We start from the raw sequence: 26151 nt of genomic DNA, 5'->3' as shown, positions 1-26151 counted from the left end.
TTTTAACTAGCCTATGCTAAATATAACAACTAAAAGAGCAATTGACTGAAATGTTGGAACTACCACAGGAAACCAAGTTAAGCAAAATTCCAGTCCTTGGAATGTTTTTTAATCATAAAAAAGGCGATATTATGATATCAGGCTGTGATTGTGATGATCAAGAATTGCTAATTGACAATAGACAGTATTGTACACAGCATTAACTTACATCTCCAGGGGTGAAGTGGGTCATAGCTTGTTGTCAAAATCCATTCTGACCCTTGGATTGCCTGACGGCAGTATTCAGTCTTCAGGTTTTGGAGCTTCAGTCTCGCCCTTCTCTCTACAGCTCTGAGAATAACAGCGAGAGAAAGCCAACAACGGAAAAGGTGTCATTATTGGAATATGAGGATTGGATGCCTGCAAGGTTTGGGACCCCTGGACTTCTTCAACGCAGGATAACACATAGATTTAATTAAAGCGCTAGTAGTAATCACTTTATTGTAAAAGAGAAAGTCTTTCATTTGATGTTAATGTAATACGTTTACAGAGAATCCTGTTCAAAACTTAATTTAGAAACGTTAGATATTTATAGAAGCCAGGTATGTACACAGATGTGTATACACGAATTGCATGAAAAGATATGGTCCAGAATCAATGGGCTCTTCTGATATATTCGGCTTATAGGTAGCCAGCAGTCGGCGCTCTAACTTTATGAAAATGTTAAATTAGTGGTGCACGTCACTGTTCCTACAGCGCTCCCTGTGGTTTGTTTTGATGCAAATAATGAACGACTCAGTTATCTCCTGACATTTATCTAAAACTTAAGTTATGGAAAGTGCACAGGCGAAGACCTGTGTGAGCATTTTACAGACTTTGACTGTGTTTTTAACGACAGGAAATAAAAGATAAAGTTGTATTTTTTCTGAACAGAGTCAGGTTGTACATATTTTACTACATCACATGAAAAGAGGGACACAAACAAAGGCCACTCCACCAATAATAACACGCTACTGAACACTTCACCAATCAAAACAGGAGCCAGCGACAACATAGGCTCACCGTCAGCCAATCATAGGAGGCGGCGGCGTGACGTAGCGTCGTCAGCTGTTCTTGTTTTGCTTCTTGTTCCTCTTCTTCTCCTGCAGGAGAACGGAGCCGTGACACCGCCGCCCTGAAACACCGTTTTACCTCAGACCCGCGGCTCTGCGACGAGCTCTCACCCGCACACGAGCCGCGACACATTTCTTCCACATTGGAGTCGTCTCCCGCCGACATCGAGCGAAGAGGTGCAGCCGATCCCAGGCCTCCAATCCAGGGCGGAGGGAGGGAAGGAGGACGCTGGGTATCGGGATGGAGACCGCGGAGGGAGCTGCTGGGCCTGGTGGACCGGACGGACCCGGGCTCCGGTTTGGCTGCGCCTCTTTCAACCAGGACTCCACGTAAGCACGCAGACGGATAACAAGCGGCAGAGCCACCAACACACTGATCCTGTTCGATTTCTCCCTGACATTAGACTAATGCCTCTGGCTCTGCCCTCAAACTATGTTATTCAAAACAATGGTGTGTGGGGAAAACCACACCACCTTACATTAACAAGGTTAAAGGGGCACTCCATCAGTTTTACTCATGAAACCATATGGGGAGAACGATCAGCCCGTAAAAACAGACTTATACCGTCTGTAATATCCATGATGACGCCACAGTGATGCCACTACAATTGCTTTGGCTCAGACATCGAAGACATCAAACCTTTCACAGAAAATTTGAGCTTAAATAAACTGGTGGTATGGAGATTGAAAGATGTGGGTGTCTATGGTGAATACTGGTCTGTGTGTGTGTGTGTGTGTGTGCGTGTGCGTGCGCGTGCGTGTGTGTGTGTGCATTATGGGAAATCTAGGTCCACAGTGTTTGAGTGCAGAGGTGAAAGGATTCTGATGTTCAGTGTTTCAGGGCTTGACTCAAGTTGGAGTTTCAGCAGTAAACAGTGACCACTTCTTCAAACATGTGTGGTGTCATCCAAGTGTCAGTAAGCCCAGACATTAAAATTCCACTTGAAAAAGCTTAATTTTCACCATGTTTTTAACCTAAAAGTCAACTGATATCCTCCTCTGGAGCTGCGTTCACGTTCGCGCGCACACACTGCACACTTGCTCTGGTCCAAGGGTGCATGCGGGGCGCGGGGTAGCATCGCTAGTTCCAGATAGTGGACATTTCCAGATAGTGGACATTTAGGCTAGAAACATGTTGTAAATTACCTTGTTTCGAGTCGAATATGAATGTTGGGGCTTACGGACACTTGGATGACACCACAGGAGCAGTAAGTGTTTTGTGGACTCAAACACTTCACCCACCCTCCATCTGCATAGTGGTCAGTAGATAATGAGTTAATTTTTATGTTTTTGGTGACCTATCCCTTTAAGGTCAGGATATTTCAGCCCCTGGTGGACAAAAACTCCACATGTCCTTACGGAGCTTCATGGAATAGGGTTGCTGGAGAAGCCCTACAATCACGGCTCTGCTGAATGATGATGATGGCTGTAGAAACCCAACTGTTGCAACAGAGGCATTCTCAGTGCCCTGAAGAGATCTAGGGTTCCAAGGGTTTAACTCATATCACTTGTGTTACATCACAGGCAAAAGGAGAGTGCTGAACACATTTAGTTAAAGGGACAGTTCATAATTTACTCACCACTATGACGATAGAGGGGTAGATGAAGTGTTTGAGTCCAGAAAACACTTCTGGAGTCTCGGGGAGTAAACTTTGTTGCTGCCGAAGCCAATAAAATTGAAGTAATCGGTGACCTATCCTTCAGACATAATAAAACACCCGAAAAAACATAACATGCCCCCATACTGCTCGTGTGGTGTCATCAAAGTGTCCGAAAGCCCCGACATTCATATTCGACTTGAAACTGCTCATTTACACCGTGTTTTAAGCCCAAATGTCCTCTGACATCTTCCTACGAGGTACATTCACGGACCCTCGGACACACCGTCGTGTGGCTACGTCCGTTAGCTTAGCCACTTACAGTCAATTGTATTGGATTAGGCTGCAACAAAGTTTACCCCTGAGACTCCAGAAGAGTTGTATGGACTCAAACACTTCACCAACCCCTGAGTAGATGATTTGTAAATTGAATACGCTACACACTGCACATTAAACAGGACGTCACACAGAGGCCTGCCTGATTTTGCTCATTATTCATACATACATATAATTTAGCTGAGGCTTTTATCCAAAACGACTTACAGTTATTTCATTAACATACTCATTAATCCAAAGATCAGAGCGGGATATTTGACATGTTTTTCAACATGTTCTCTCTGTATGGGTGAAACCTGCTCTCACCTCACATAATAATCTCCAGCCCATGTGGCAGTAACAGTTTTCAGACGGCAGAAGAATGCACACTCATGATTTTTACGCTTTGCCTCCAGCGTGTAATTAACTCGTTCCCCCTGTTTATTGTCTAATTTCTTCCTCCTAAAATAGCGATCAACTCTTTGTTTAAAAGAAAGGCCAGAGAGCAGAGAGAACGCTGTGTGTTACACAGTCTATTTACTCTGCAGAGCCAGTGAAAATTCTCTGTATTTCCTGAGTAGTTCTGTAGGTTCCCTCCTGTTAGGACACAGGATGAGACAGGACAGGAATGTACAGATCTTACAGCAGCGAATGAAAATACAGGTGGTCATTGAGAAAATGACTTTTGTAAAAAAACAAAACGAAATGGCATCTCAAACACATACGAGCAGGGAAGAGACATGGCGAGTCAGAACGTTGATTATCTTGTTTGACAAGACGTCAAATGTGTGGTCCTGAGGACTGTGATAACAGGTTGATGCTAACCTATGTCTCACCTTCTATGTAAATATTCAGTTCAGGATCACTGTGTGGATCACATGTTTTTGTTGTGACATTTTTAAATCATAGATTATAAGAAAAAACATCAGTTTAGAGAGGAGAGAGAGACCAGGACCAGTTGTAACCTCTGTATTTAGGCTCTGTCAGACTAGTTGTTATAACAACGATAATAATAGTGATACCTAGTGTAACTTATAGGTTATTAATGATAAGAGAGAGTCCAGTCCTATAGCAGCATGACTAAGGGATGGTTCAGGACTCACCTGATCCAGCCCTAACTATAGACTTTATCAAAAAGGAACGTTTTAAGTTTAACCTTAAATGTAGAGATGGTGTCTGCCTCCTGAACCCAGAGTGGGAGCTGGTTCCACAGGAGAGGAGTCTGGTAGCTGAGGGATACCAGCCTGTATTTTGGGAGCGAGTGATCTATTTGGACAATATGGTTTTATGAGCTCTTTGATATATGATGGTGCTTGATTGTTAAGAGCTTTATATGTGAGGAGCAGGATCTTGAATTCTAATCTGAAGTTTACAGGGAGCGAAGCTAAGACGGGGCTGATGTGATTTCCCTTCTAGTTCCTGTTAGGGCCAGTGTTCGAGCAGTTGGAGGCTTTTCACAGATTTAGTGGGACATCCTGATAATAAAGAGTTACAGTAATTCTAATTTTCTAAATTTTAATCAAATTTTCATGATATTGCGCAGGTTGAAGAAGATATCTGTCACAATTTATCATGCAACATGATGTCAAACAATATCAGGCAACATCACAAAGAGTCACATTATATCACATCAAGTGATATGACGTGACGCGATGATACATCACATACGACACCACATCACGCTGCGTCATGTCATCACATCCCGTGTGTCACAGAGTACATCATCTCATGCCGTCATGTCAAGTCACATCACATTATGTCTTGTTGCATTGCTCCATCTCATGTCAGGTCAACTCACCGCCCCTGTGCTGAAATGTAAAATGGGAAATACAGAAAATCAATAAAAAGACCAGAACCAGAATCTTCTGGCTGCCTTTAACAGTCATATACAGTAATGTGTTGTGCTATCAGACTAGCAGGTTGACTGTCACATAAGGCTCTGGCTTCTACGTTTCCCATAGTGCAAAAGTATCATCTTCCATTGCTTCCTGGTTACCCTCTTCTTTCAAACATTATTCCACACTTAATAAATTCTCTTTAAATTATGTGAAGGTTGAGATGACTCTGATGAGGAGGCTCTTCAAAGGCTGAGCAGTACTCTGTGGAATGCTCCTTTAAGTTACAACGCGCATCATTTTTTAATGTCATCTCTTGTTGTTCCTCACCTGACAGTTTTCCTCTACCTGCTACCTTGTGACTGAATTTCTTCATTTGCATTTCCATTACCATCCGAAAGAAAACTAATTAGTGGAGCAAGTTGGGATTTTTTTTTCAACCGACTTCAACTTGTTTTGAAAGCTTTGAAAGTTTTGTTTGATTCCTACACTTAGGTGTAGGACACATTCCCCCACTAGGTGGCTCCCTAAAGAAAGAAACAGGGAAGACAGTGTGATGATGTGCAACTCTTGTCAGGTCAAATTGTCCCTGTATTTCCAGCCTGAGTGCAGCGATGTGGATTAATTCCATCTCTGCTGAGAATGTTTGCCGTTGAAATACTGAGAGAAACTCAAGCTTCACAGAGGCCTTCCAGTTGCACTGATGGTTGATATACTGTGTTTGTGTGTGTACATGTGTTACAGGTCACTGGCTTTGGGAACAAAGATTGGCTACAAACTGTTTTCTCTGACCATGGTGGAAAAACTGGACTGCATCCATGAGAGTGGTAAGTATGGATCTGTGATTCTACACTTTGCATCGATGTGGGCTAGGCTGTTCCAACATTGCTCTCCTCTGATACTTGGACGTTGTAGGGCTGATACAGAGTATTGATCGGATACCAGTGCATTTAAAAAAATAACTTGTATAACGTATTTTGAAATATAAATACACACAGAGAATGAATGTCATAAAATGTCTTTTATTATCTACTGTCATAACTATGGAAAAATACAAATTAATAAATCGAGGAAGACACTAAAATCAGCACAAGTGCAACCCCACAACATTGAAGTCTTGCATACGGCACACCTCACCATTGTACTTGTGGAACATTCCAGTGTGAAATATTCCCTAATTGCTGACATTTTAGCTAGCTCTGCTAATGCTACACTACCAGAAATCACATTTTCTTCAGTGCTCTAAAAACAGTACTTGCCAGTGGCAGTGCAGTGTAGCTGCTGTTTTTGCACATCAATGAAGAAGTGATTTCTGGGAAAAGAAAACTGCAGTTTTATCTTGGGGAAACTAATACACTTTTAAAATGTTGGGTCGGTACATAGATTTGCGTACTCACCGATGTCCCACCCAGCATTTTGGATGTATTGGAGGCATTTGAATTGGTGGTATCGGTATCGGAACATCTCTGGGTGTTTAACTAACAATACATTTGAGTGTAAACATTATTAAACAGATGCTGGTAATGGTTTGCTGAGATTATTCTTGTCTGCTTAATTGTCAAATGATGGCAGCATGAGCATCAGAATCACTATCTCTGGTAGATCATTGACTTTCATTCATTCTGGTTCCCGTGACATTCTGCTTTTGTGTTAACCGAGCTGATGTAACAGCTTATCTGTCCACCACGTCACGTCTCCTCAGGTTTCCCTACAAGGAAGTGATAATGGGAGAGTACGTCAAACACTGGTCACAGTGTATAATCAGTTTCATGCATGAATAGCTCTTCTTAAATGTCAAATGTATGAGATTTTAAACTTTAATACAACAGCCAACCACTTCTTTCTATGTAACAATATAGTGGAATAATGCTGTCCTGAGCAGACCTAGAATTAAGTCCCACTCCATATGTGTGTGTTGTAATACAAGCTTCTCTGTTTTTTGTTTTGGTAGCGTGTTAGTGCACGTGAGTCCCTCCCTGTGAAACTGTTGGCCCTCTACACTTTTATAAAGCAAGATGGCTACTGCTCCATTTATAAGTATTGGAAAGCGGCGCCCGGATGGAAACTGATTTTCCGCCCTTTTCTGTGCTTTGACATCTTTCAGACGCACAAACCAACACATTGAAGCTGTAGTCACACTGATATGTTTTATTTTTTAAGATCACTTTTGCTACAGTGCTGTGAAAAAGAATTTGCCCTCTTCCCATTTTCACATTGAAATGTTACACATCCTCAAGCTAATGTTTATGTTAGACAAGTGTGTTCGACAACATGTGTTATCTTTGTTAGACAAAGCACAGAATGTAGTTTTCAGTTTTTCAGAAAAGGCTTTCCAAACCCACCTGGCTCAATGTGAAAAAGGAATTTCCCCTCAGTCTCCAAATTAAGGTGGAGAAACACAAAATTATAGGTTTGGGCTAAAATGCACCCCAGTTAAAATCAGGCCAATTTTAAAATGGGGTCCACAGAGCCATTGTGCAGGTTTCATAAATATTTAATTTTTTTGTGAATTAATTGTTTTTGTTTTCCCTTTGAGGTATGATATCCTAAAGGTGAGTTTTGGTTTGTCATTTACTGAGGCTTGTCGACCTTATCAACATGGGAAGAGATTCATCAAATTAGATTAACCTTTTTGTAATCAAATTCTTTCAAACACTAACAAACTAGGCGACAGTTGCTCAGGTTGTCCACTAAACACAACTGGCTACCCCCAGTCCACATGCCGTTCTGATGGCTGCTGTATGAATTTATATTTCAATGGATGAATGTGACTTGAATAAAAGTGCTTTGAGTGGTCGATAAGTCTAAAAGCGCAGTTTTCAAAGAAGTAATGTCAAATATCTGGGAGAAACCCAGAAACTGGACGGCAGCGGGATAAATGCTTAAAGTTTGTAAAAGAAAAGTGGACAATTCCTCCACAGCGACATGAAAGACTCATTGCAAGTTTTAAAGTTATCTCGTTTTGGTTGTTGCTGCCGAGGGTTGTTAGTTAACTCTATGGGTTTGTCTGGACAGGCAGACACTGGGTTTTAAAAGCAAAACATATTAGTGTGGATTTATCACACTATGACTCAGACACTGACAGGAGCACCAGTCGGCTGCATTGTTGTCTTGTTGGCTTTCCTTTTCACAGGGTAATTTCCTTCGTTTGTACTTTTACTTGTGTGTTTCGGGGCCCTTTAGGGTTCTTTTCATAATCTTGCCATCTTGTTACACATCTTGTAAATGTTCCTAAACGGTCCTATACACAGCTACAGTCACCAGTTTAATGTGGGAGGAAGCCTGACATCTCAACCAAGTTTCTGCTAAATCACAGTGTAACCGTATCAGAATAGGAGAATAATTATGATGAATATATGCTGACACAATAGCTGTGTGAGGAAAGGAATTCTCTGTGCATGTAAACAGAAGCAGTTATTATCTCGGCAGTTAGACCACCAAAAGGCCAACGTCTCCACATCACAACGTTCACTGTGTTTGTCGGAAGGTTTCAGTGGCTGGATGCTCAGACAAGGCCGTGCTTGCAGTAATAACACGGTGCTCGTGTCTGTTGGCAGAATCCTCCCATGGTTTTCTAAGAATGGGTGTGTGTATGATCTGTAGCCTGCAGATTACTAGAGACCTGGTTATGTCAATAGGACAATTAGAATGAAGGACATAGGCCTATTAGAGCCCAACAGATCTTGGATAAGGTAGCTGTAAATATAATAAAATATCGAATTACCTTATTTTTGGGCTTTTGTGTAAAAAATACAGGAAACCTTGTCAGGTATCCCGAACTTGGTCTAATGAAGCATGGATATGGCATTGAACAGGTGTCGCGGTGTCCTGATCACACTTTGAGCTTTTATATTGAGTACTATAATCTGCCAACCCAATTCAATACTGTATTTGTTGATTTTATCCTTCATATTACAGCTCTACAGCAATCTGAGACGACAATAACATTTCATCACCATGTACAGTATATACAGCTTTTTGAATCTGAACAGTACAATAGCTCTTGAAAAATATACAATCTGCATTTCAGCTTTTCTTTGGTTTCTTATAATATGCATTTGGTATAATATGTGTGTGTCATTGTGGGTTATCTGTGGTAGGAAGCTTCTAGCAGGAGTAGAGTCAGCCTCTTTTTCATTTCCAACCTCAACTTAATATTGAAGTTCTGAGCAACCAGCAGAATGTTATGGAAATGCAGAACATCTAAACCTCACAGCTGTGACCTCTCTCTGTGTTTTACAATCCATGTGATGCGATATTGGCGGCTTTAGACCAAAAAGGGAAATTTGGTCAATCACCCAATACTGGAACTTGAATAACTGAAAACTAATCAGATAACAACACAAGTGCTGTACATTTGCATCACTGTAAAAGTCGATTTATTGTAAGAACTGGATACTGGACTCAAAGATGGAGCCCACTCACTTCAGTAAAAACAACTGGCTGAGCACAAAGGCCAAAGAAGGTCTTCTAGTTTCTGGGTTAACTCTGGCGTGCGGCCCACTGTACATACTGGCATTCATTTTCCGGCAGGCCTCTCGTGTTGTTTGAATTACTAATTTAAGAGGTGGAGGTGTCCTGTAAACAGTTTTACAGACATCTCTTATATGATGGTGGTTGAAAAAATTGCTTTTTGGCTACAAAACCATGCGTGGCAACTGGGACAAACTGGCAGCGCAGCTCAGTGGTGCCATCGTATCAGCTCTATTAGTGAATCCATGGTTTTCATCCACCCTGTCAAATGATCATTTTGAGACAGGGGCCCAAAGATGTGTCCCAATGACTGTGTGAAAATGGACAACACTGTGTGTTATGGAAGTTTTCTGGAAGCTGGTGAAAAGAGAAACTAGACAGCAGCTGATGTTTAATGTAGACATGATGCATCGAGGAGACCAAAAGGTGGAACAATATAACAACGCCAACAGAGTAACATGAGCAATTGTCACCCCCAAGTCTCCTCATGTCTCCCACAGCATCCCAGTATATCTCCCTCTACTTGCGTCACCCACTCTAACAGCACATCATCCATGAATGACTAGAATTGCTGTCACTCTCTATGTTACATGTAGGTGTTTTCATCTTATTGGATAGTTAAGCCTGAAATATGCATTCCTAAATCACATTGTGTCCTCACGTCTTGCCACTGGTGTAATACTCAAAAGAGTTGAAGGTGGTGCTTCTCTGTCTGGGACATCTGAGTTAGATATGAAAGTCCATGAGTATAGACACTACAGTGTACTGGTAGTTGGCCCTTTATCTATAACCTGACCTTGGTACTGCTTGAAGAGAGAAGGGAGTATCTGTGGAATTAGACACTATTCTCCTATTGGTGTACAGATGTAATGTGTGAGGATGGTCAAAAAACCTCAACACTGCACAAATAAAACCACAATATCCTGCATACTAATGCTGCCATATTATGCTGCTGATGTCATGTAGAGCCTGGACAGTTGTGATTGGAGGGTGTACCAAGGTCCCATTGATAAACCCACCCAAACAATCATGAGTCAGTGTCACCTGTCAATCATGAAGTCTCAGCCCATTTTCATAGTATCAAATAACTACGTAAAACCAAACGTATCAGACACATAAACACTTGAACATACATCGGTGTGATGCATTGGGAGATGTTTTGGCTTCACTTTTTGTTGCTGTTATGTCCGCCATCTTTATACACGGTTATTAAACTGTTTCAATCACTGACTGTTTGCCCCTGTTCTTCACCAGTAGAGACTCCAGATGTCTACATTGTGGAACGTCTCTTCTCCAGCAGTCTGGTAGTCGTGGTGAGCATCGCCATGCCGCAGCGAATGAACATCTATCACTTCAAGAAGGGGACAGAGATCTGCAACTACAGTTACCCCAACAACATCCTTTCTGTCAAGCTCAACAGACAGGTGAGCAACCCTGTCTCACAGCATCTTTACCAGTTGCTGACCCATTAAAAGACATGGAATTGAAGAAAAAACACTGTACATTTTTCTTTATAACATAATAAGTTTGGCTGCTAAGCTTACATACTTGGACAAGCAAGACAAATGTTGGTGTTCTGCTTTACTGTTCCAGCAGGCTTATAAGCAAGAGTATTCATTCAAATGTTAATGTAACAAGTGTTACATGTTACTGTTGTGAAAACGTCTCTGCAGGAGCAGTTCAGAGCAGCTCATATTTACCCAACTCTGCCAAAGTAATGTCCAGGACTGGCTCCCACACAGTGGGGGGATATTCCACAGTAAATAGAAAGTAGTGTGTGGCTGTTACTCAAGAGCAGATAAACACTGTTCAATCCATCCCATGAGCTTTAGTTTTTGGAAAAGCTTAATCAGAAGACAAGGTCATCTAAACACTTAGACGCTGAGTATAATAAAGCCGCATTGACACCTGTGGTGGCAATTTTCTGTGAATCAAGCACAAAGTCAAACAGTTGTCTTTTGGTAAGTTTAATTCTACATCTGCAGATGGACTCAAAATACACATCACCTGGTGTGACATCTACAATGAGCAAAGAACAGGCATGAGAGTTGTGTTCTTATAACGCATAGCCCCCTCCCACAAGGGAAAAGAAGGTATCCATTACCTTCTTTGATGTTTCATTAGGGTGGGGGACATCCTGGCTTAATTTCTAGCCCTGACCCCTGGAGTGACCCCTTTTGTGAAATCCCAAAACCATTTGCTCAGAGACACCCTGAAGTTTCAGGCTTCAAGAAGCCAAAGCCAAAGTTAAAGTCCCTGAGCAAATAATCGTAAAGTTAACTCACAGTTGACCTTTAAGATAAACAAGTCTGTTTTTGCAATCTTCTACATTCACGTCTGTTCATATAATAATCATTACACAAATGCAGAATTTCCATTACACACCTATGGGTGTTTGAGGGTGTATTACAGTCCCAGCTACATGCTGCTTTTCTCCAAAGAAGAAACAATTAATCATCAGCATTAGTGACTTGTCCTCTTTGTTTCCAACAGAGGAGATGATTCATTTTAGGCACTTCACCACCAATGGGAACATGTAAACAACGCTGCCCAGTGACATTACAGGCAGATGGTTCCACTCAGGAAGCAGAGGACATGATGTTCCGAATATTTTTCAAATGTTTATCAAAGTAGATGACCAAACAAACACATTGCTCAACTGTAAACAGAATCCAGCTTGTAATGACCTTGTGGTTTGGCTGGAGTTAAGGCAAGAGAGCTCAGTCCTGCAGCAGCCTGAGTGAATGTGACCTTCATCTCAATGCATCTCAACCATGATCTCGATAAACTGCATTTTGTGGGATTGTTGTTTTTTATTGACAATAATACTGAAGGTTCATGTATATTTGAATACTACTGTTATTAGCAAATTATGGCATGAAGCCACACTAAACTACGATGGTGAAGATGGTAAAAATCTCATCTTGTCACCTGATAGTCACTGTGAAGATTTTGCCATGCTGACATCAAGCACTTGGAAAAGTGGGCGACAGACAGACATTTATTTGTCAACACTGTATGAAGGGACCTAAAAAAAAGGACCTAATCAAAAGCTACATTATTGCATAATTCTATGTCCCCACCTCGTAGAATTAAAATCTACTTTTAATGTCTGTGATATTTCACAGTCACCTCAGGTGTTAAGATTCTTTTCCATCCACATTACCATCAGTAAGCATGTGCTCAGTCCCAGATTCATTTTACAGCAGGACAATGAGCCCAAACATACAGCAACTGATGGTCCAGCCCCCACAGACTCTGATCTCAACATCCTGGAGTCACAGTGGGATCACGTGAAGGAACAGACTCTGAGACAGGCTAAATTTCAGACTAATTTACACACTATCTGGCCATCATAGAGCATATGGATCCCATCTATGTTGAAGTTCCTGTTTTATAGATCCACAGAAAGTGATCCACATGAGCCATGTCTTTGTGGACCCTCTTGGGTGACAAACCCAAAGGTGCTGACTTGCAATTTTCAATGACCAGAAACAGAAATACCACAAAAGGTTATAAGTAGCAAAGATTAGGTTTTTTTTAACAAGAGCTGTTTTTGAGAGAACACAGTTTTCAGGCACCTCCGCATTGGCAGACCTAGACTTTATGTCCATTTTTATATACAGTCTAAGTGTACAACAAAGAACCTGTTAGCTCTGTCAGGACACAACAGTCTCTTGACAAAAATGTATCTTTGAAACATTGGCAGTTGGTCAATAGAGGTACATGTGTGGTGCCCCATGCCGCCACCACAAAGCTGAATTCATCTGAAAACATATTTTTATTCATTAGCTTTTTAAAGTGCCTAAATTGTTGTGTTGTTTAGTATTATGATCATTGTAATCACAGCTTATCACTTTTTTTGTAAAGCACTTTGGATCAACAATGTTATATAAATAAAGTTGAGGTTGAAGAGAAAGTAGAATTAAGAAATGAATATCAAATATTTAAATGAGAAAATGCTTTAGTTTTTCTTGTTTTTGTATGCTCTTCAAAAAATTGATGCCTTCTCTAACCCAAGTTAATGTGACGGTGCAGGAGTCATGTGTGGAAGTGACAGTGAACAGTTTCAATGTTGTTGATACATACAGTATGAGGGGGGGACACTGACTGCAGGACAGTACAATGAGCTGAGGGCTGCTGTGTCTTGCAGAGACTCGTGGTGTGCCTTGAAGAGTCCATTTATATCCACAACATCAAAGACATGAAGCTGCTCAAGACTCTGCTTAACACTCCGTCCAACCCCTCAGGTGAGCAAGCACATTGTTCACTCACACACACACACACACACACACACACACACACACACACACACACACACACACACACACACACACACACACACACACACCTTTTCTGTGGTTCAGAGTCTGAAATTATGTCTGACAGGATAAATCCAGTTTAGTACAACAGTTGAACTGTTGATCAACATCCTTCTGTGAACTAATAACATTGTACCTTAAGTTAATTGCATCCTAAAAATAAGTCAGGACAATAAACATGAGCAGACAGCTGGTAAACAAAGGCTTTCAAATGAACCAGTTTGAGCGAGGGAGAGCGAGGCATAGATGAGGCGAGGCTTTTAAGGGCAGGGCACACCGGGCCCAGACGGGCACTGATGCAGCTGACGTCACCTCCACCTTCAGCTCGGAGGAATGAAGCACAGGGACACCTAGTGTCCAGGTGAGGGTGGAGGGGGTCGTCACCGTTATAAGAGAAAAAAATCCCTTTAATACTGTTTGGGGACACAACCGTATCATGGCAGGTGTATTGCTCAGGGTTCAAACACAGTTCAGTGTCGAGTGTGAATGTTGAGTTGTGTGAATAATGCTCTCTATACAGCCGCAAGCTGGATTAACACAGCTCAGCCTCTACAGCCTCACATTCCAACAAATCTAGTTAATTTGAATGATTTTATTTCTACAATCGATTTTTTCACACTCTGTCACATTCAACCATCAAAAAGAGTCAGCATTTCTTTTGCAGAGTGGTCCACTTGTGTTGAGATCACCCAGGATAGTTATTCTGTCTCTTTGATAAACTTAAATCTTCAATCCTCCCACAGGTCTCTGTGCTCTCTCTATCAATCATACCAACTCCTACCTGGCGTACCCTGGCAGTGCCACCATTGGGGAGATTATAGTGTATGATGCCAACAATTTGGTAAGTAACATGTAATCACAGAACACCTAAGTAATTTAGAATGGTGTCAGCTGACTCATCTACAGGGAAGTTTATATATAACTTTTTCTGTTGACTAACAGTCAAGTTCTGTACTCGCTGTACTTTCAAGAATCCACCATAGTTTGAATCCAAGTGCAGTGCATTGTACATATGTACATATAGAAGCATGCCCACACTTATGATACATAGCCCTTAACATTAGTCAGAATTTCATTTAAAACAAACATCATGTCATGAGGGGACAAGGTGCCACAATGTGCTTTTTTTTTTATTCAGATTTTTTTCTAATAACTGAAGACTGTGTTACGCAAATCTAATGCTTTGAGACTTTTTATAATTCATTTATCTATGTAAATTTGTTGTAATAATAACATATCATTTTGTTATATATCCCAGTACTAGCTTTCCAATATGCAATACCCACATATCTGTGAGAAACAACATACTCACTTATTTTAGTAAAACCTATCAAAAGAAAATCTCTCTTATTACATGAAAAGAGATTCAATACATCATTATAACATCACAAAGATCCAGTCATTGGGTAAATAATGTGGTTTGTTAGTCAAATTTACATTGGCTGTTGTACATGACTTAGATGAGGCCCAGTAGAGTTTCACCTCGCTTGAAACAAGTAAAATTGGTCATAGTTTGAAGGCTGTTTACAAATGTACGAGTTGATACATTTCCAGGTTTAATATGTACCGTCACTGTTCTGTAGTTGGTGTCATAAAGGTTCACTAGGTTTTACATATATTTACATATAGTGTAGGTTCACAAATTACATAGTGTCATGTTTTACATACTCGACCATTAAAAAAGTTTTAGAATACCCAACAGTTACAGTTTTTATTGAATTACCACTGAATATGTTTAAATGATACTCAAGTAAGTGTTAAAATGACGAAGTAATAAAATAGAAAGTTAACCCCCAGAACTCAGAATATAATGTAAACTTGATATGAAGCAGTGGAAGTAAATTACTGGAGTCCTGGCTTTAAATAATTTCTCACAAACCCCCTGTCTTGATTTAAAAAAAACTGATTTCAGTTTTAATAAATAATTTAAATATAAATTCAAATGTGACAAAACTCATTCATGTTTGTCTGTAATTTTAAACTGAAGGGAACTCACACCTCAAAGTGAACTTTCTGCTAAACACAGGTTGACTCCAAGGTTCTGTTTTTGCTGAAGCAGTTTAATCTCAGGTCGTCTTCTCTTCACTCAGTCTTCTGACACAGGTCACTCTGATGGTTCCTTACCTGGTGTCTATTTGTATGACGCCTGACACACATTTTTTCTGTGACCTGAAAGCCTTTTGGTCTTGGGAAAGGTTTGTATGATGTTGAAGAACCGATGCTGACTGAGGTCTCACGATGTCCTAAAAGATACAGTACAGTGCAAGATTGATCTGGGATGAACTTGAGGGATATGGGCGGGCACTATTGAACACACACCAGGAAGGGTATCTCTCTCTGAGATTGTCTGGTGACTCATATGGACTCAAGGTCTGTCAATTGTATGGCTTAGTAGTTGTGATACTGTAAACTAGGGCATGCGATACAAGGAAATATTGATCTTTTAAAACTTGGAAAAGCAACCAGCTCATTCTGTTCCTCATTGACAGGTCAAACCATATCGTCTCTTTCACTTTGTTAACATGTTCAGACAACCTGAGGTTTATTTTGACCTGGAAATACATCAGCTGACCTCAGCCACATGCTGACTGTTCAAATGAACTCAGATAGTGTGTGAACAAACATTCAGGATCAACAAACTTGTAGCTAAACTATATAAAGTAAAACAACATCTCACGTTCAAAAGACCGTACCGCTCCTCCATCTCAAGGAGAAACATTAATATTATTATATTATATATATATATATATATATAGAGAGATTATATTAGTAAATGGTAAGATCAAATAATTATTTATAATTCTAAATCCATTAAACAATAATCAATGTTCAATGAAAGCAAAAAATGGCTCCAATGATGTTGAGAGTTCAATCCACTCAAGTTACCTTTTTGTCCTTTCACCCTCAGACAAACAAGTATGTTGTTTGTTCAGAACAGAACCACATAGTAGACTTACAGTATGACAACATTATAGATTGTAAACCATCTGGAAGGATGATACTTCTGATACTACTGATTCATTAAGACTGAGACTGACCTGCTGCTGGTAGAATGGTAACTGGTACAACCCTACTGCTGACTTCAGTTGACTTCTTTATAATTATGGGCACTTACAGAAGTCTTTGTTAGTGCAAAGAGCACATATGGCAGATATAAGATAAAGTTGACATTGACATTGACATTAAGACATCAAGTCCAAATGGCTTCTTCCAGCATTAAGAATGGACCATGTCACAAAGAAAAGGTCAAACAACTACCTCTGCATCCACTTGTGCAAGCAACAAACATTATTAATGTGGAAACACACTCTTTCTTCTCCTCTTTTTCATTTCAGAACACAGTGACAATGATCCCAGCACACGACAGTCCTGTGGCAGCTCTCACCTTCAACGCCTCAGCCACCAAACTTGCCAGTGCCTCAGAGAGAGTAAGAACTGCACCACCCTTATGACGTCTCAGAGAGAAGAGAGAGAGAGAGAATTAATCCTGGTTATTGTGATGACCTCCTAACTTTACCTTTTACACCACCGGGCCATCTCTTTCTCTTTTACCAGCACTTCCATCCATTTCAAGGGGTTTAATAAACTAAGGCTGACTATCCATTCAGTTTGTTCTGGATATTCACTGTCCCCATGAATCTCTTTGTGACTTTTCCTTCATACTCACTTTTACAAGGAAAGTTCCACCATCTGATGGGCAGATAATCATGAAAACACCTTTATGCTTGTCATTTTGTTAATTTCCATTCTGGGCACATTCGGGGTCCTGATGGCCTCAATACTTCATTTTAATAATAAGTATTCAGCTGTTGTAAACCAATGTAACGATAACACCTGACTGTCCAACTGTCTCTGCAGGGCACTGTCATCCGAGTGTTCTCCGTCCCCGAGGGCTTGCGTCTGTTTGAGTTCCGCCGGGGCATGAAGAGGTCAGATTTCCACACACTGTCTAATGTGCACACCTCGTGCTTGTTGTTTGGCCTTGTCTCTCCCTGTTGGCTCAGTGTCAGGGCCAGCACTTGTTGATGCAGGCGAAGGACTGCTGCAGTCTTCAAGCTTTTCCTGTGGTCTGCCTCATATGGGGGAATTTTCATGGCGTTTGAAGTAAAGCCATTAACTGTCGTGGCTGAGGAGTTCGAAGCAGTGGCACAGTCAGCTGTGTTTTTTTTATTTTGGGGGGGTAAAAATATTACTTTCCTTCATAGCGAATGAAGATCAAAACAACTTTTTCCAACAGATGGATTTAGACCTTCTTAGAGCGCTGCATTGCAGACACGACATTAGCGTGCATGCATGAGACTTTATTACACCCTGTAACAGTTATTAAATAGCACATGTTTTTGTTGGTGCAGATCCTTAAGAGCTGAGTAGCCTGATTAAGTCAGATGAATCAGCTAATAGCTCAGTTAGGGGCAAAGTAAATTTTTCGCTTGAAATCATTGGTTATTCCGCAAGTGTTAGTGCCAGTTTGTGTGTGTGTGTGTTTATATTTGTCTTGTTTGTCTACAGGTATGTCAGTATAAGGTCTTTATCCTTTAGCCCTGACGGCCAGTTCCTCTGTGCTTCCAGCAACACAGAGACGGTGCATATCTTTAAAATGGAACAACTGGGTCACAGGTACACGCGTGCACACATAGATCTCAGGTTTTATTACTAAACATAATTAATTAACCTTCATGTACGTCTGGCCCCTGCTTCTGCCAGCTTTAATAACATTGCACTCGTAATTAGGTAAATCAGGTCATTTGTACTTAAGGAAGCTTGTTCTCGTGTCTACAGTGGAGGGGACGAGGCTGCCACTTGGACAGCCTACATGGGGAAGATGTTCTCAGCAGCCAGCAGCTACCTCCCTGCTCAGGTATCTGGCATGATGAGCCAGGACCGGGCCTTCGCTACTGTTCACCTCCTCTTGTCTGACCAGAGCAACATCTGCACCTTGGCTATGTGAGCGCCTCTGTTCTTTAGAAATCAGGGGTTGTACTTTTGCAGTAGATTTCTATAATTCTTTCTGACTGTGTGTAAGAAAGAATGTCAGAGGCAGTTACATGTAGGCCTTGAAAGGGATCAATATTAATATCATTCACCAATTAACATGTCAACACAAAAATCTATTCTAAACGAAAAGTCAAAAAATCTGTCCTCAGTCAGGGCTCTGCAGTCAATGACATCTTTTAAATCACTCATCATAACAAATCTTTTTTACGTAACCCTTTTATTTATTTGTTAGCACAAAATCTTATTGCAGATTTTTCTTATTTCTGTTTCATTGTTGGTGGTTTTATTGAATTTTATGTATTCTCTGTATTTTAGTAGTTTTATTTTATTGAATCCACTTGTTTTATCCTGTTTGAACAAATAATGTTTCTTATTATTATTATTATTATTTATATGATCTTTCAGGATCCAGAAGCTTCCACGGCTGTTGGTGGCCACGGCCAACGGCCACTTGTTCATCTATAACGTGGATCCAGTGGACGGAGGCGAGTGCATGTTAGCCCACAAACACAGGTGAGGGTTGGGTCAATGTTGAGCACTAGGCTTGATGAGATGGAGCTCTGCTCTCTGATTTACTCTTCATTCATCGATCAATGTTTCTACACATGTGGTCTTCATTCAAGATAAATTCACAAATCACTAAAAGATGCTCATCCAATGAGCAAGATTTTCTCTTTATAAACTTACTTATCAACATGAAGGTAGTAGGCCTCGTTTTTCAATGAAGTCTTCTAATGGAGAGTTGTAACACAACCCATTATTTAACTAGAATATCTCTCATTAGAGCACAAACTCTGCCATGGCCCAACAGTCTGCCATCATTTCAAACAAGCTGCACCGAAGTTAAGACACTGATGATATCAGTCTCCTAAAGATGCCTGATTTCTTTCATCTAGACCAATTATTGGATCTCGCAATGTTAAAGAAAGTGGAAAAACAGATGTATCTTTCCACTGGTGTGGATCCACACCGAAATTTAAAGAGTTTCCTTATACCATATCCATTAAGTTTTATTGTAATCTGTTCAGTTGTTTTTGTGTAATCTTGTTAACAAACAAACATACAAACAAATGAACATGAGTGAAAACATAACCTCATTAAGGGGAGGTAATAAAATAACTTATTAAGAGTTGAGGTTGAAATGCTTTTTTGGGGGATTAAATCTTCCAAACCTCTCCATCTTATTAGAAGAAGTTTAATGCTTCGGCCTGTGATTGGATCTTATGTATTTAAGATGACATGCAGTGAGAGAGGGAGGGTCTTCTACTATCTCTTTCTAGTCCTTAACACCAAATCTGGGCTGTGTTATGAAAAAGTGTGCCAAATTTGGATCCATGTAAATAGAATCAAGTAATACAATTACAAAAGAATACACTAATGCATGACAGTCAAGATTGGATAGATAGAAACCCTATGGTAACATATTATTCTTGGTTACCTAATTATTTCAGGGATAACTCCTGGACAGAACTGTAATATTGGGACTACGTATTAGGGAAGAGCAGATGGTGACGCAGATCCCCCTGCTGATACATCTGAAGGGGTATCTACTAATAAAACAAATTTCACTCATACTAATCCAATTAATTCATTCCTAATGCCAGTCAGTAAAAAAACAATAATGTGAAAATATGAATGGAGCTTTTTTTATTTATTTATTTGTTATTACCAGGAAGCTTTTTTTGCAAATTATTAGAAAATGATAACTAGTAATAGATCAGATGTGAAACTCCAAAATATTAAAGTTATAGAAAAGGTCTTAGGACATCACTAAACAAAGCTTAGCATGTCCAAGAAGCATCTGCTTTTTTTATTGCCATTTTTCTTTCCTTTTGTCTACGAAGAGTCATTTCTTGCATTTTAAATCCTACTTAAATAAAAGAATGCAAGTATTATCAGATAAAAGGCATTTTAAGAATCAACAGTGAAAGTACTGGTTATGCAGAATGGACCCTGTCAGTGTGGTGGTGAGATTATATTAAAAAAAATCCACCAGCCTGATTCTTCTCATTATAGTGTGTTTGACTGACATCTCCCTCACACCTCTGTTTGTGTGAATTTACTGTAGCTGTCAGGGCAGGACAGCCTTTCCACCTCTCATTGTCATTAGTAAATAAGTTCAGCTTCATCATATAATCATAATCATATGCTTCCTTTAAAAAGGAATTTCTCAGCGCTTGTTCTTAAGGTGTGGGTTGTCTTATTCACGGTGTGCTTGGTATTAAAGTGGTTAAGTCATAAGAAGACCACTGCTGAGCGACAGCAGCATTGACACAAATAATAGGTTACTGTCACAGGTGCTTACAGGTGGCAGGAAGGTAACGTTATGCAGCAAATACAAAGACATAATGACAGAGGGCAATGATTGGGTGGTTAGGAATATCGGCAGTTTCCTCAGTTGTTCAATCACATTCCAAAGAAAAAAAATCATACAACCAAAATGACAAAATATGAACTTAACATCCAATGATCAAAGGAAAAAAAGAGGTTTGATGTCCTCTGACATTACAACTTGTGAACTCCGATCTTTCAGAAACATCCTGAGGTCTGAGGTCATGAAAAGAGGTGGTGTTCATGTAGATTTTTCTCCTGAATGGTAAACACTATCTGATTTGAATGGAGAAATAGCTCCATCAACTTCAAAATAACCAGAGGTCCAATCAGCCAGAGTCAAGTCAAAATTATGAAATGTAGTGAAGTTAGAAGTATAAGAATGCATAAGATTTAAATACTTAATTAAAATACAAGTACACTATTTGAATAAATGTACTTACATTTCACCACTGACATTTGTAATACTACAGGGAATCAGTACATAAATAGAAGAACACTTCATGAAGTTTACATTGAAGTCTGAAGATTCGACACCCCACTTTATAGCGCAAATCCAGTGTTTTTCATCCTGGGTCCTTATTTTTATAACTTTGCTCATCTAGACTATGAGCACTGCTAACTTCAGTTCCCACCTCTGATGAACGAAAAGCACTCGGACTAATATTTGTTGTGGGCAGGCAGTGCAAGCCCCTTTCTACATAGACAAAACAAATTCTTTTAACCTTTGTTTCTCAACAAAAAATTGCCCTTTGTAGCTAATCCACTGGATTAGGATGCAGAGGATATAGGATCTACTTCTGGGCAACTTACCTGACAAAGTGAGGGTTAGGGTGACATCTGCTGCGCTCATGCCATGTTCACATCATACAGGACAGTTGTTAGAAGATTCCTGTGTTAATTAATGTTCTCATCATCAGTACAGTTGATCATGTAATGATTAACATTCTGTGTGTTGGCATTATAAACAGGACACTTCATGTGTGGTGTTCGCATTTGTTTGAATTTCAGGCTCAGATAGATCAAAGCTTTCCAAATGTAGTAATTAAAACTTAAACATTGACGTGAATGTGGGAAACTTTTGATTACAATCTGGGCCAAGGAAATGTTGACATGTTTGACAGGGGGAGCTTGGGAATCGAACCACTGCTCCTGCAATTAATAGATGATCAGCTATAACATCTGAACCATGACCAACCCGTAACCAGGTGTAAAGGTCTTTGATTAGATGTAATCTTCCAAAGATTGTATTGAGGCAGAGTTTGGATTTTAGTACCAGGTGGAAATGTTGTCCTCTGCCTCTGCTCCTGAATCCAAAAGCTGCCGCTGAAATATACACCACCTCTTGTGTTGGGCATCAAACTCAAACACTTGCAGGTGGCAGCTGAACACTTTGATCCATTAGAGGATTAGGGAAAGTTGTGAGACTCAAAATGTTGCTCCTTCACAAATATTCAATGTTTCACTGTTCTTTGAAAAAATCAATAAAAGTCAAATGTTAAGTGCTTTTCCTCCTATGTCCTTGCCTCACTCTTGTTTTTTGGCTCGTAGGCTCTTTGGCAGTGATGATGACCAGGGTGAAGGAACAGAGTCAGAGGGGTCAGAGGTCACAGGGCCAGCACAGGCCTGTCCTTCCTATGCTGCGACAGCTGCCTTACCAGCTTCTGGACCTGTCACTGCTACCCTCACTGGTTAGTGATCACAGACACGACTCTGTTTGTGAGTCTGTGTGTAACATGAAGGCTTTGACTTATCTCTCACCTGACCTCATTTAGGTTGAGGGTTTTTCGCAAAGTTTATTTCCTGGTATTTAATTAAGGTCATATAGTAGATTTATAACAACTAACAACTATTCTCTATGGAAGCTCAGCGTGGAGTAATGGAGTCACAATGAAGTTCTGATCCAAGCTTCTCTGTTCTTTGTTTTGTTGGCATGTGCATGTTTGTGTATGTACCCCTTTTCCACCAAAGTGAACAGAGTGCTGGTGCTGGTTCCAAGCTGGGACAACTTGCAATCTTTTAAGAACCAGTTTGCTTTTCAATGGGCTAGAGTTGCCTTAGACCTATGACGTATGGTCATTACCTTACCATACGTCTACATCTGGCTCGGAACCAGTCCTTGAACTTCCTTGATGGAAAAGGGGCATCTGTGAAATAATTGGCCCTGCCGAATTTGATAATACAAGATGGGTCCAGCTCAGCAGTGATATAAACATGACACCCTGGGAGGACACATTCATTTTCATGCTGTTTTGGTCTTTTATGAGATTTGTGTGTCAATAGGAAAAGAGTCATAAAATGTCTGTCCTTGTCCTTAAATATTGTCTTCACTATCCACACCTTAGGCATCAGAACCTATAGAAGAAAGCAGTCTGTCTGGTATCTTGACCCATAAATATACTATAACTCCATTATGGCAACTATAAAATCTCTCCTGGAGATTAAGCATGGAGGTTTCTTCAGGAGTTGTACATAGGCATTTGGACTTGCTTGTGTTTCTAATGATCTTGGTCGCCTCCCTTGTCTGTTTCTACCCAGGCTACTCTGAAGATGGTGGGGCAAAGAAAGGCGAAGTCATTCCAGAACATGAGTTTGCTGCTGGACCTGTGTGTCTGGATGACGAGAACGAGTTTCCTCCTGTGAGCATCCAGAAGTGCTAATTGTCAGTTAGCTAGCTAGCTATCTCTACAAGCTCAACAAGTGTGTAGGCATGACAAAATATTCATGCAAACTTAAAAGAATGACACTGAAGCTAACTGCTTCTCTGGCACACTTCAGAAAAGATGGTCCCAAATTATTAATAAGGTGCTCAGAAGTATAACCATTGAACTTGTAGCTGAAGACAGTCGTCTGAACAAAATCGACATCATCAATAAATCGTTGTCTCAGTTGCCAGTTCATCAGGCACACCAAGCTTAAATGACAGCTGCCATATACAGAGAACAGTAAATTATCGCTTCATGAAGATTTTAAGGTTGTAATTTGGTTCGGGTGGTTGCAATCTGTACCTTCACCACTTGATGGCACTAAATCTTAAATAATATGGTAAATACCATCAACAAAATACTCGTCGGCAGCTACAATGGACATTTTTGGTGAAACTGGCTGTTCCAAATTGGTAGATAATGTGGAAAATGCGAAAAGGTTACCTGTCTCTGACAGTGTCACATTGTCTTTGATTATTCAGCATTTTTCTCTCTCTTCAAAATCCATCACCAAACCCTTCTCAGACATTCACCCCTTTACAGCACAAAGTAAGTAGCCTGGTCCCTAACATTTCAACAGGTCACTTGTGAAACAACTTCATATCACTTTCAACATGGTTCACATCTGAACTGAATGCCGTCAGATTCATTTAAAGACTACAGCAGCACACAGCAGAGATACTGTGTACTCACTCAGAGGTAAAATGTGTGTGCTGTCAGTGGTTAAGTGCAGTAATAATTGATCACACCATCTGTTCTCCAGCTGTTTCCACTCATGCACAAGATGGCAAATAACAGCAATGTATGAATCAAGCTGTAAGGAACATATTTGTAATAAACAGCTGTTGTATGTTTGAATGATAGAAACTTTACACTTTAAAGGAAAGATGATCATGCCGCTGCTTTTAACACTCCACTGTGTTATCGATGGAAATTAGCAGATAATTCTACATGTGTGCCTTAACTTTCAATTCAATGTAGGTTAAAGGAAAATTCCGGTATTCTTTATCCTGCTTCTTCCTCTGAAAATTGTAGCCGTTCTGTCTGTGGGTCACCCTAGATTAACACCCACCACCTCCAATCTGAGGAATCTGAGGAATCTGTGTGTGTGTGTGTGTGTGTGTGTGTGTGTGTGTGTGTGTGTGTGTGTGTGTGTGTGTGTGTGTGTGTGTGTGTGTGTGTGTGTGTGTGTGTGTGTGTGTGTGTGTGTGTGTGTGTGTGTGTGTGTGTGTGTGTGAGAGAGAACCCCTAATGATATCAACAAACTTGAGTTATTCAGAGTCCAGTCTTTTAAACCAGACTGGAGGTTTAGTGAGTGACTGAGCAGCTCTGACTAATACAAACCATTCAGTAGTTTCATGATTTGCCTCTGGGCCTGGGGCAGCTCGACATCATTTTGGGACTACATGAATTCCTAAGTTTATCAGTGTATATTACAGGATAATGTAAGGATGGCTGTTCACCAGCTGAAGATTAGGAGACGTTGAGTGAGGCAGTAATGACCAAAGAAATCCAATTAAATCCACTAAAGAGTGACTTCAGTCAAAGAAAATCCACCTGTTGGACAGATCCATTCAGAGCCCAGGCATAAAGCTGCTTTTGAGGAGTTGTACCGGAATTTCCCTTTAGCTGTGTGACAGAAACTGGGACGTGAGCTTTGACAAACTCTGTAGACAAAACTAACAGGTCTGTTCATGTGTTTTGGTAGATTAATTGGTGCCGCGACGGGACTGGAGGTGGCCCGGGGAGGCGCTCGTAAGTGGGTAGAAGGACAGATGGACAGACAGACAGGCACCAGCACAAAGGCTTTCTGGTGCCACGTTATTTTTTCCTTTCGAGAGAAAATAACATTGATTAACATAAACATTCAAATTGGCCTGGGAAACAAAACACCGACCAAGAAGGAGAAGTCAAGTAGTAATTTCAGGACCACAATTATGTTCTCCTGTTCTGCAATGATTGAGTTAAAGCAACGCTTTGGATTTTACACCAACAAACTTCCTCAGAGCTTATGGTTGAATTTCAGAATAGGAACTGTGACCTTGGAGGATATTTCTCAGTTTTAGATGCTATTTGCTACTTCAAAAAAAAAATCAGGCTCTTGATGAAAATATGCGGTGCATGCTGGAGCATAAATATAACCACAATTTTCATAGCTTTATTACTTGACAAATATTTTTTTTAAGTTACGTTATTGTACCAACATTTTTATTATATTGCCAATAATATTTTTAGTTTACAAATTGTTTTTCTTTTCATTACGTATTTTATTTTACTGTAATGACATGTATGAAATGTTTCTGTTTGCCTCCTGGATACATTTCAGAGTATGTACTGTATGTTTGTACCTATTATCATTTGTACAAGAGCAAAGTATTTTGCTAATTGCACAAGACCAAAACAAGTCAAAGAAACAATAATAAAATACTACTAATAATGCTAATAACAATGAAATAAACAGTGAAGTAAAGATGAAACTATGCAAA

At 40.2% G+C, this 26151-nt stretch overlaps 1 protein-coding gene across 2 annotated transcripts; it reads left to right on the top strand.

Moving 5' to 3' along the window:
• Positions 1-1074: 1074 nt before the first annotated feature.
• On the top strand, positions 1075-26151 carry wipi1 (WD repeat domain, phosphoinositide interacting 1). 2 transcript variants are annotated; one of them, XM_034592339.1, is made up of 13 exons: positions 1075-1421; positions 5584-5666; positions 10570-10736; positions 13466-13562; positions 14378-14475; positions 16970-17062; positions 17493-17563; positions 18144-18251; positions 18414-18578; positions 19035-19142; positions 22512-22651; positions 23499-23599; positions 25374-26151. In XM_034592339.1, the coding sequence occupies exons 1-13, from the start codon at positions 1333-1335 to the stop codon at positions 25422-25424; spliced, it is 1371 nt and encodes a 456-aa protein (XP_034448230.1). In that variant the 5' UTR covers positions 1075-1332; the 3' UTR covers positions 25425-26151. The 2 variants fall into 2 exon arrangements, with proteins under 2 accessions (XP_034448230.1, XP_034448229.1); XM_034592338.1 differs by having other exon boundaries at positions 10567-10736.

This window comes from Hippoglossus hippoglossus, chromosome 8 (assembly GCF_009819705.1).
Source record: "Hippoglossus hippoglossus isolate fHipHip1 chromosome 8, fHipHip1.pri, whole genome shotgun sequence".
Classification (NCBI taxonomy): domain Eukaryota; kingdom Metazoa; phylum Chordata; class Actinopteri; order Pleuronectiformes; family Pleuronectidae; genus Hippoglossus; species Hippoglossus hippoglossus.
This window is presented reverse-complemented; position numbering and strand designations above follow the sequence as displayed.